At 38.6% G+C, this 11173-nt stretch overlaps 1 protein-coding gene across 32 annotated transcripts in view; it reads left to right on the forward strand.

The window, feature by feature from the left end:
- Positions 1 to 11173, forward strand: part of LOC129741722 (sodium channel protein para) — a 344044-nt gene that overhangs the window by 85581 nt on the left and 247290 nt on the right. For 28 of the 32 annotated variants that reach the window (XM_055733497.1, XM_055733471.1, XM_055733484.1 and 25 more), the window contains one exon: positions 10956 to 11173. In XM_055733497.1, the coding sequence (XP_055589472.1) occupies positions 10956 to 11173 (218 nt within the window). The remainder of the gene's footprint in view (positions 1 to 10955) is intronic. The other 4 variants (XM_055733472.1, XM_055733480.1, XM_055733479.1 and 1 more) reach the window with 1 other exon arrangement.

An 11173-nucleotide genomic window follows, 5' to 3' on the forward strand; every position in this document is an offset into this window, starting at 1 on the left:
TCTCAAATCCAAAAACCGGGCAAAAACCGGGCAAAATTTAGGTGTTATTATATATAAAAGCAAAGAAAAAATGCAAAAAATCGAAATTGATATTTTGTTAATGTAATTGCAGACTTCCAACAATTTTTTGGAACACTTAAATATTTAAAGGTTTATAAAAGTAAATCAGCGAAATTATTTGAAACAACCGTTGAAAATTTCCATACCGATAATCGATTTTGCTGAAACTTACTCAAAACTTTGATTTTTTTTTTGGTTTCTTTGTGAAAATTGTGGAAAAATCCGGGCAATATCCGGACTTTTTTCACGATATCCGGGTAACCGGGCCGGACCGGACTTTCTCGAAATTTTGCATCAAATATCCGGGCAAACCCGAATAAAACCGGGCAATCTGGCAAGCTTATTCTAAACTCTTAATTCTGGGTTCTGAGATCAGAACTCGGATATTTAAGTTATAAATAAAGATTTCTGAATTGCCGATACCTGAAATCTGAGTTCTAAATTCTGAGTGCTGAGAACGAAGATCTGAGTTTTAGATTCTAAGTTCTAAATTTTGAGAGGACAGACTTCGATCGGATGTCTTAATTTCAAGTTCCCAAGTCTTGATCAAGAGTTCAGAATAATTGGAACTGAGTTCTTAACTCTAAAAACAACTGAATTGCAAGTTCTGAAGGGTGAGTCCTGATTTTTAAGTGCTTAATTTTAAGTACTGAATAAATCTCAATTCTGAATTTTTGCAATTTAAAATTATTTTAAATTTTAACCTGATTCATACAAAAATCAACTTCAACACCCTCTAGAATGTCCAGAGCTTTGAATTCTGTTTTGAAATATTGCTCTGTGAAAGTATAAATTTGCACTGAATGGAAGAAATTGAATAAAAATTTCACATTAAGCGTTTATTTAAGAAATGAGGCAACTCTGTATGGAAAGTTTTCGCTAATTTTAAGGAAGGATGATTTGAAATGAATATAGAGAAAATGTTTAAAGTAACACAAAGAATATAAAAATGGGGAAAATGTAAATTGAAATTGAAAATTCAAATTCAAAAAGGGAATATAAAAAGAAAAGAGGATTGATTACACATTAGACTGAGTCGATTTGGGGTCATTTCTGAATTTCTTAAACCCTGGGGTCTTAAAAGCTTCGTCTTGGTCCAAAACTCATCCATGATTTTTTGCAGAATTTTTAAATAACGTTTACATAAGTAAATTTGAACTTTTAGGTTTGTATGGGAAAATTGAATATTTTGTACTGAAAAATCAACATCATTTTTGATTCTTCTGTGGAACCGAGACAGCTCACAGTTTTTGTGTCAGTTTATAAAACTCCGAAAGAAAATTTTCCGCAGAACAACTTTGTAGAATATCATAACTTCGTATCTTATTAGGCAAAAAAGTTATTAGCTGTTTAACAGAGGTATGTCTTTTCGCATTGATAAATAATAAATTCAATTGACATCACTTCTGGAGTCTCGCGAAGTATAGCATGAAAAGTAGCCATGCAATACCTCGCCAGGCACCCAGCAGGGATGTCAATTGAATTTAATGTTTATCAATGCGAAAAGACATACCTCTGCTAAACAGTTAATAACTTTTTTGCCTAATAAGATACGAAGTTATGATATTCTACAAAGTCGTTAAGCGGAAAATTTTCTTTCAAAATTTCATAAATTGACACAAAAACTGTCAGCTGGCTTGGTTCCACAGAAGAATCGAAAATGATGTTGATTTTTCAGTACAAAATATTCAATTTTCCGTACAAACCTAAAAGTTCAAATTTATTCATGTAAACGTTACTTAAAAATTCTGCTAAAAATCATGGATGAGTTTTGGACCAGGACGAAGCTTTTAAGACCCCAGGGTTTGAGAAATTCAAAAATGACCCCAAATCGACTCAGTCTATTACACATCTGTTCTCTTTAAATTGTGTAATTTTGCAGTAAAAAAAACCTAAAAGGCTTGTAATCGAAATCAAATTGTATGCAGTTGATCGCCCCATTTATTAAATTACACCCTTCTATTAGTTATATTTGAGCATTTGACTGAATCTAGACAACACAACACCCGATTTCACGTGAGTAGCTCTACTAGAATTGTTTGAGTACCAGTACCAATAGCAAGCAGTTTAGTTAGTGACTAAGTAGTGTATTCCGTTATTAACTTTAACTTTTTTCTTTCAAATTTTTTAAACGTTCTTGTGTTCGAGTTTTTCCGTTTGTTGACCTTTCAATTATTTAGTTGACAGTCGCATTTGAATCGCATCATAGTCCTAAAATCCACATCAATCCGCATCAACTTTGAATCAACTTTCGTGTGGAAATGAACACAAAAGTTGACCAAATCACGCCCTCTTCGCACGCGAAAATAAATCACCTTAAAAAATAAAACCGAAAATGTTCGCAAAAATTTGCACCTGCCACACCAAGCAGCAAAAACGTATGAAAATTTATCATAACCTACATAAAAACATTTTCTCACAGTCATCAACCGATTCCATAACATTTGAAATTCTGCAAAGTCAAAATAGATCAATCGACCCTGGCAAAGACAGCTGATTTTCAACAGTACAAAATTGTTCCAAACGATGGAAAACCAAAATCAATTTAAAAAAAAACAAATTACCACCCATTCATTACTCTCATCAGAACAAAAAAAAACATTCTCTCAAACAGAAACAGATCAGTTCACAAAATGTCAATCAATCAAACATTCTGTCAGCATCAAGCATTTATGCGAATTACTTCAACGATGGCAGTCGACAGAACATCATTGTAAATTTGATAAATTAAACAACAAAACTAACATCGAACAACAATTAGATAACGCTTTGCACTCTGTGAAAGTTGAGCTAACTACAATAACTAAAGAAATCTATATTGATAGAGCTGATATTTCTTGTTGACACCAAGCGCAGAACATACATAACTTAAGACAACTCATAGAGGAAGAGCTAAGTCCTAAATCTATCCAGCGTATCCGAGATAGAAGCAGCTTGTAATGTGTACGCAACTGAATTCTTATCACTACTTTAAACAGATCTTTTTTTCTTTATTTTTAATAGCTTTTCTCAAAAAAGTTATGTTGATGCGTTAGTTTTTTATATTTTTAATGATCGTTCAACTTTCAACAGATTCCAGGAACCTTGTAAAACGATGTTACATTTCTTAATCAATCATCTATCTGTGACGTCTGTCAAGTCGTTCAAAAGGGACAGAATCAAAACGAAATATTTTGGATGGATCAGATATAGTCGTAGAAAAACAGTTACTTAACCGCAACTGATTAATCAATCTTCTCTTCGGTTGATGACAGACTGACCGTCTGCTGACGTTTTGTTGACCACGAAATTAGATGCGTAGCCTGATACAGATACCTCGAAGGTATTGTAGAACACGCTTCAGGCCTTGCCAGTGTCTACCCGCCGGGCTGGCCTGGTACTTGCTAAGTGTGCTAACCGCAGCACAGATATCCGGTATCGAGGATTTCGCCAGGTATTGTAGACAACCGATCGACTCTTTGAACGGCTGTTCGGTGATAACCTCATCATTGTTCAGCTTCGCCCAGCAAACTCTCGTGTCTAGCGGTGTGCTTACGGGTTTACAATCTGCCTTGCAAAATCTCCATGGTACTCTTGGTAAAGTCTCGGTTGATGGTCATTCCCATGAATGTCTTGACCTCCAGGAGATCCTTCATCTGGAATAGCTTTCCAAGCTCGGTCTTGATCCAGATAACCTTTGAACGTCTTTTCCGGTAATAAGGAAGTCATCCAACAGTGAGTCTTCGCTTGCAGGACCGGCAAACGCAGCAGTCACTCTCCAACGGATAGGACCAAGCATTCTAATCTTTCGTCGAATCACTGGTTCCAAGCACAACCCGCTAACCTCAAGCCGTAGAGACTTTTCTTCAATCAAACAACCTTCGAGTTGCCGACGTCATCGTTTTGCAACTGCATGAAGATAACGTCTTCTAAGTTTCCACTTAGGAATGCATTTTTAGCCGTACGCTCTCTATCTTGACGACCGGAGCGTATGTTTCCCAGTAGTCCAATCCTGGTCTTTGGAAACACCCTTTCACGACCAATCGAGCATTGTAGCGACCACCGTCTTTCACGGTGGACACCCACTTTGACAAGATGGAAATTTCTGTGACTCGGAGGTAAGGTAACCGCGGCCCAGGTCTTATTGTCCTCCAAGGCTGTCATCTCCTCGTCGATGGCGATCTTCCAGCAATCCCGGCGCTCAAGCTCAGTGATGTTCTGAGGTAGCTCCTCATCAATTGGTAACAGCTGATCGGTTGTGGGCTATTGTTCTGACTCATACACATCGCACAATGGGGGAAAAAGTGTACAAACCGCGAAGAAATTCAATATCTTTCGTCCTACATGACCCAAATCTATAAAAATAAACTTTCCTTTTGTGAAAATTTTCGGAGAATCGATTGGACATAGTTTCCAACGACGCACAAGCTTACGAACGGAGATATGGTGCCTTTTTAACCCCTAATTCCCCTATATTTTGTAAACATTCCAGAAAAACACTGATTCGAACCAGAGAATTTTGAACGAAAACAGACCTATCCTGTGTAATTATTTCTGAGGAATCGAATGAAGGCTCTTTTGGCCACCGCACGCTTCAGAAAATGGAGTTATGGCAGTTTTTACCCTTAATTCCGCTATATTTTTCAATTATTTCAGAAAAAAAGCTTATTCGGACTTGAAAATTTTGAACCAAATGGATTGTATCTTGTGTGGATTTTTCTGAGTAATCAAATGATTGCTGTTTGAGCCCTCGCACGCTTTGGAAGATGAAGTTATGGCTGTTTTACCTTCAATTCCCCTTCATTTTTCAAATTGTTAAGAAAATGCATGTTCGGACTTGAAAATTTCAAATCCTTTCGAACGTATCTTGTGTATTTTTTTCCGAGGAGTCCAAAAAAGGCTGCTTGAGCCACCGCACGCTTCGGAAAATGGAGTTATGGCTGTTTTTACCCTCAATTCCCCTATATTTTTCAATTATTTCAGAAAAAAGCATGTTCGGACTTGAAAATTTTGAACCAAATGGGTTGTATCCTATGTGATTTTTTCCGAGGAATTCAACGAAGCTTGTTTGAGCCACCGCACGGATTAAGAACAGGAGTTATGGCTGTTTTACCCTCAATTGCCCAACATTTTTCAAATAGCTCAGAAAAGTATGCTGGGACCAGATAATTTTAAACCAAATGGGTTGTATTGTATGGAGTTTTTCCCGAGGAATAGAATGAATGCTGTTTGAGCCGCCGCACGCTTCGGAAAATGAAGTTATAGCTGTTTTACCCTTAATTCCCCTCCATTTTTCAAATTGTTAAGAAAACGCATGTTCGGACTTGAAAATTTTGAATATATTGGGACGTATCTTGTGTGATCTTTTTCCGAGGAACCCAATGAATGCTGTTTGAGACACTGCACACTTTGGAAAATGGAGTTATGGCTGTTTTTACCCTCAATTCCCTTACATTTTCCAATGATATAAGAAAAAAGCATGTTTGGATTTGAAAATTTTGAACCAAATGGGTTGTATCTTATGTAATTTTTTCCAAAGAATCTAACGAAGCCTATTTGAGCCACCACACGGATTCGAAACAGAAGTTATGGCTGTTTTACCCTTTATTTCCCTACATTTTTCAAATAGCTCAGAAAAATCATGTTCGGACTTGAAAATTTTGAACCAAACGAGACTTATCTTATGCAATTTTTTCCGAGGAATCCAATGGAGGCTGTTTGAGGCTCAAACAGCCTCCATTGGATTCCTCGGAAAAAATGGCTCCAAAGGCTGGTTGCATCGAAGACCACGTTGCGGTGAATCTCGATGGAACGGCTCAAACCATTCCAAAGCTGGTACCCGTTATTCGCGTCATCCACGAATACCAGACGACCTTCTCCATCAACGTTCGGTTGGCTCGCTCGCTGACGCCGTTCTGCTGCGGAGTATACGGTACCGGGAATACCATCTGAACTCCTTTCTCAGAACAATGTTTTTGAAATTCGTTGGTGATGTATTCACGCCCATTGTCGCATAGCAGCTTGCATATCTTCTGACCGAATATTTGTCACTGTCACACCTAATTTTTTTCTTCGGAACACGTTCCTTGAGATGTCGAAATGTTCGGAAAAGCGATTAAAAGTTTTGCGCTGTTAGCCCCGTTTCAGACGAATGGGGCAGTTGATTTTTGATGCGTGAAGGTTCGCGACAACTAGAGCACGAGTAGCATTTCGGCGAACTTGAAGCGTATCTAAGCCTATTTGACGCAGCAGTTTTCATAACGGGTGTTTAATAAAAAATGAGAATTTCAAATCACATATAAAAAAATTGTTTTTTTTTCATCGATTTCAGTAATTTTTATTAATAACATAATGTATTTTCTTCAAAAAAATGTCAGTGAATGTTTGAGTTAGGGCCGTGGTTTGATGTTCGACGCAACTTTGTCGCGATGCTCTCACAAGAACGTTGTACGACACTTACGTCTATTTTACGGATGCACATCCTCTATTGGGCGGCACTGGGGCAAGTTTGTTGGGTTACGATCTTTCGGCACGAACGGTATCTTTTTCTCCTCAAGGTACGCCAGCCAGCCGGAACGAATGACGTCCCGCGATATTTTTTGGTCATCCACCGACACTGTGATTTAACCGTCTCAATCTGCTCCTCTTGAGGGTACGATGGATCAATACGTGGGAGCAGCCATATTTCCGACCGGCGTCACGCAGGCTGGTTGCGTCCTTGTTGTCAAACAGCTTCTTTAACGATGTCTTTCTCTGCTTCGTCATTATCGTCACCGGACGACCACTTCCGACCTTCCGCTCTACGTTCAGGGAACCCAGGTTACGATATACCGTACTGACAGGTACATTTTCTTCCTTAAAATGTGCCACCGTGAACTTTTTTCCTTGCTGGAAATGCGTTTCGTAGAACCGTACAATGCGTTCGCGGAGCACGTGCTGTTTCGACGCCATCTTTGCTTTGACTAAATTCAAACTAGCAAAACCAAACACGCCTACTGTTTCTAGGGAGCCCAAAGAGCAATTTTCTTGGAGAAAGAAAATTTTACGCTCTTTATTTGAGTTACTGAAAGGTATTCAAAATATTCTCATTTTTTATTTAACACCCGTTAGCTTGATAAACCAAACGGATCTTTCTAGCTCAGGTGTCGTAGAGCGTACAACAAGAAGCGCCGCTGGATACCCTCGATTCGATCAACTCCGTTCTGGTAGAAAGGTCACCAAACAGCTGAATAGAACGAACTATACAGCAATGAAGACTTTTAAGGCAATATAATTCTTTGAAGTCTTTGAAAACAAGAATTCAAGGCTTCTAGAAGCTTTGTCAACCACATAGTTCATATGAGTCTTGAACTCCAGCCGTCTACTTACTTACTTAACACGTTCGTCGCCACGCTCATTTTGGTAGTTTTACTAACCGGGTTCAAAGAAATTTTCAGAGAGAGAAAGCAAAGAGGGAGAACTCCCATATTTGAAACGTGTGGCAAAGCTGAGCGGTAAACTTAAGTAAGAGAGCGTCACACGCTTTTTGATGTGACGGGGCCCCCCAGGAAATACACCCGTCACCCGAATATGAGTGCCGTGGCGACGAACGTGTTAATGGTCCCGCATCGATTCTCCTGCGTATGGGGCGTGGTAAAAGACCTCCATTGTAGACGATCCGGAGCCAGCATCTTCACTTGGTCCCAGTCAAGATTCTCGCCGACAGTTTGGATTTCGGCGGCTAAGCTACGCCGCACACAGGGGTAAATTCACCTAAAAAGTGATTAAAATTATTTGCGGACAAACGGTAAACTATTCATTCATATTTTTTGATGATCTATCAAATTCTTGAAAAAAAAGTGATTTATCCATCTGGAAGGGAAATAAAAATAATCAGTTTTGGACGGATTTTTTCCAAACAAGCAATCAATAATGAGCTTTTTCCTCTAGAAACAGCAAAAACTGAGAGGTTTTTCTTCGAATTTTAAGTGTTTCTAGAGAAAAAAGCTTTTGCAAAAAATCCGTCCAGAACTTATGTTAACCTTATATATCAATGGAAAGCCGATAACTTGACCAACAAAACCCAATCATAAAATTATACGAACTCGGCCGAACTCTCAAGGTTATACCTTACTGAAAAAGTCATTATTTTGGATCTTTGGTAGTATATATACTTTCTTAGTTGAAATATGTATTTGACATGTTCCACAAAATTGTGTGACTCAACAATTTGAACAACTTTTTAAAATATAAAAAGTTTGTAAATCGTATACTAAAAAAGATATTAAATAAAAACTCAAAATTACTTGTATTATTTTTTCAAATGCTCGTAACTTTTATAATTTTCATGCGATCTTGATAGTGTCTTCAACAAAGTTTCTTATAATAATAGGATCAAGTCTCTAAACTAATTATTTTCAGAAATAATTTTTTATTTCCCTTCCAGGTGGAAAAATTACTTTTCTCTTTCAAAAATTTGATAGATGTACAGGATCCGGCAATTTAAGTGCTACATTGAAATAAACATATTAATTGATCAAAACAACAACTTTTTATTTCAAATTCGTTCAATTTCTCTTGAAAACAAATTACTTTTTCAAAATTCTCGGGGAAAGCTCGATTTGTTCGCCCTTGAGTTTAACCACTCGCCGCAGACGGTCATGGAACGCATCGTATAAGGCCCGCAGGTGTTCTTGTGGTATTTTATACCAGGCTGCCACGAGATGTCGCTTCATGACCTCCACATCTTCATGTTTCTTAGAGACGACTTCAACCTCCAACATACCCCAAACAGCGAAGTCTATAGAGTTCAGGTCTGGCGATCTCGCCGGCCACTCGGAGCTCGAAATGAACCCTGAAAAATGTTGCGCAATCCAAAGTTGGGTTTCGCCCCAAACCCTGGAACCAAAATGTCGACATGCCTAGGGCTCGACGACATTCTGTACAACTAGTTCCCGACATGTATTTTGGTTGATCTTCACTCCTTCAGGGACAAAAACCAGCGGTTTCCGGCCCAAACCATCACCGATGCTGGTTTCTGTCACCGGGTGGCCGTCAGCAAGTCGGCATTGTATCTAGTAACCAAATTCTGTCGTTCTGCTTATTCACGAACTGCTGTACGGCCCTCTTCAGCAGCGCCTTCGCTCTTTTTATCCTTTCTTGTTTCTGCTTCACCGTAAGGTCTTGAACCTTTTGGATCTTGTAGGGCTTGGTCTGAAGTTTATCTTTCAGGATCCGACGGAGACTTCGAACCGATATGTTGAGATCCTCTGCCAATTTAGTGGCACTACAAAGAGGATTTCTCTTAAGGCGCTTCTTGGCGATCTCCGCCATGGCAGGTGTCACCACATTAAATAGGTCAGCGTCCCCCACCATACCGTTTTTTGGCACTTCCGGTCTCCAGGTTTCTTTTGACTGTATGGTATACAAAACTCCTGCACACACTTATTTATATCGGACAGCTCACGAACTATGTCCTTCTGCCGTTTGCCAGCTAGGAACAAGGCAACCACAGCTCTACGTTTCGGTTCGAGATCCATTTTTCCGAATAGCATCTGATTACAAAAGTAACACTTACATCTAATGATAGCAAAGACTTAATGTAAAAAAAGCGACGAGGGGTCGTTCAATACTGTTTCGTGTGCAACGAAATAATTACTGTTGAAGTAATGTAGCAGTTCAAATGCCGGACCCTGTAACGAAGTTATTCGGACGCATCCGATCCTTTGTACTTTTTCCATCATTATGCTGAAAAGTAAACAAAAGAAAATGCATTTATTAAACAAATATAAATAATATTTATAAAAGGAACTTCAACTCAAACTGATCATCGAAAAGATCACATTCACATTTCGCTTAAGGAAAATTTAAAATTCGCGGGGAGTAATTCGTAACACGATGAAAAAACTGATGAAACCAATGAAAATGTTCATTACATTTTCACAACGCCGTTTTTTCTATTTTTCATAAGGTGTTCTTATGAAATCTTAAAGAATTCCATAAGACTCTTATAAAATATAATGTTGCACTCTAAAAAGTGGTTCATAAGACGCATCTCACGAAAATTATAATAAGAATTTGCCTGAGTGTATTTGTCTATAATTTTCAATACATCAAATCAGCGTCGCCCCATCTGTCGTATCAATCCTAATATCTGTTTTATCTGATCCAAAATTTGTCATAATCTATAGATATATACAGTTCTAGAGAACTTTGTACTTATTCAAAGAATATAAAATCCTCCAATATAACCGTAAAATTATTATTAACAATGTAAATTTTCTTGAATATTATGAAACCAACGCCATCAACATAACCGTTTTTCTCAAAATATTTATGCTCACTTTGCTTCTCGATACTCTAGCACTAATAACTAGGATAGACCGCCTTTAGTGTTGCTCCGCTTATTACTTTTTAAAACTCAAATCAGTGATCTAGATATTTTTTAGAATAGAACTAGAGCCAGAATTGTAGGACAGAATCTACTCAAATCTACACATGACAAACAAGAACAAAAACAAAAATCCAAAAACACCAATCGTTTCCAAAACAACAATCGTGTCGTGTAATTGAAATACTTAATTTCGAATAAACTTCCGGAAGGGATCTCCTAAGAAGCTGTCGATGTCAGTGCCTAGATGCTGCCCATCAAAAACCACACCAAATCCACCAGAACTAAAAACTAATTTGATTATTTCGAAGTAGATAACCAAAAAAAACCACCAACTACAACCAACCAAAACAACAACAACATCAAGGAAGTTGAGTCAAAAACCGCCAGCACTAATCGCGGACCATTCCGGACCGGCCTGGTTCTGCTTTCTTCTTCTTCTCTTCCCTCTTTTCTCATCATCTGAACCGTAAACCAATAAACACGTCGGAACCGTGTCTGTGCCCGCCCCATTTTTTTCTCGTGTCCCCCCCACCCACTTTTGCAGTCTCTGTTTACTACTTCCCCACAGAGGACGACGACGAGGACGGTCCGACGTTCAAGGACAAGGCGCTAGAGTTCACGATGAAGATGATCGACATCTTCTGCGTCTGGGACTGCTGCTGGGTCTGGCTCAAGTTCCAGGAGGGCGTGTCGTTCATCGTGTTCGATCCGTTCGTCGAGCTGTTCATCACGCTCTGCATCGTGGTCAATACGTTATTCATG

The sequence above is a fragment of the Uranotaenia lowii genome, chromosome 2 (genome assembly GCF_029784155.1).
Source record: "Uranotaenia lowii strain MFRU-FL chromosome 2, ASM2978415v1, whole genome shotgun sequence".
NCBI classification, from domain to species: domain Eukaryota; kingdom Metazoa; phylum Arthropoda; class Insecta; order Diptera; family Culicidae; genus Uranotaenia; species Uranotaenia lowii.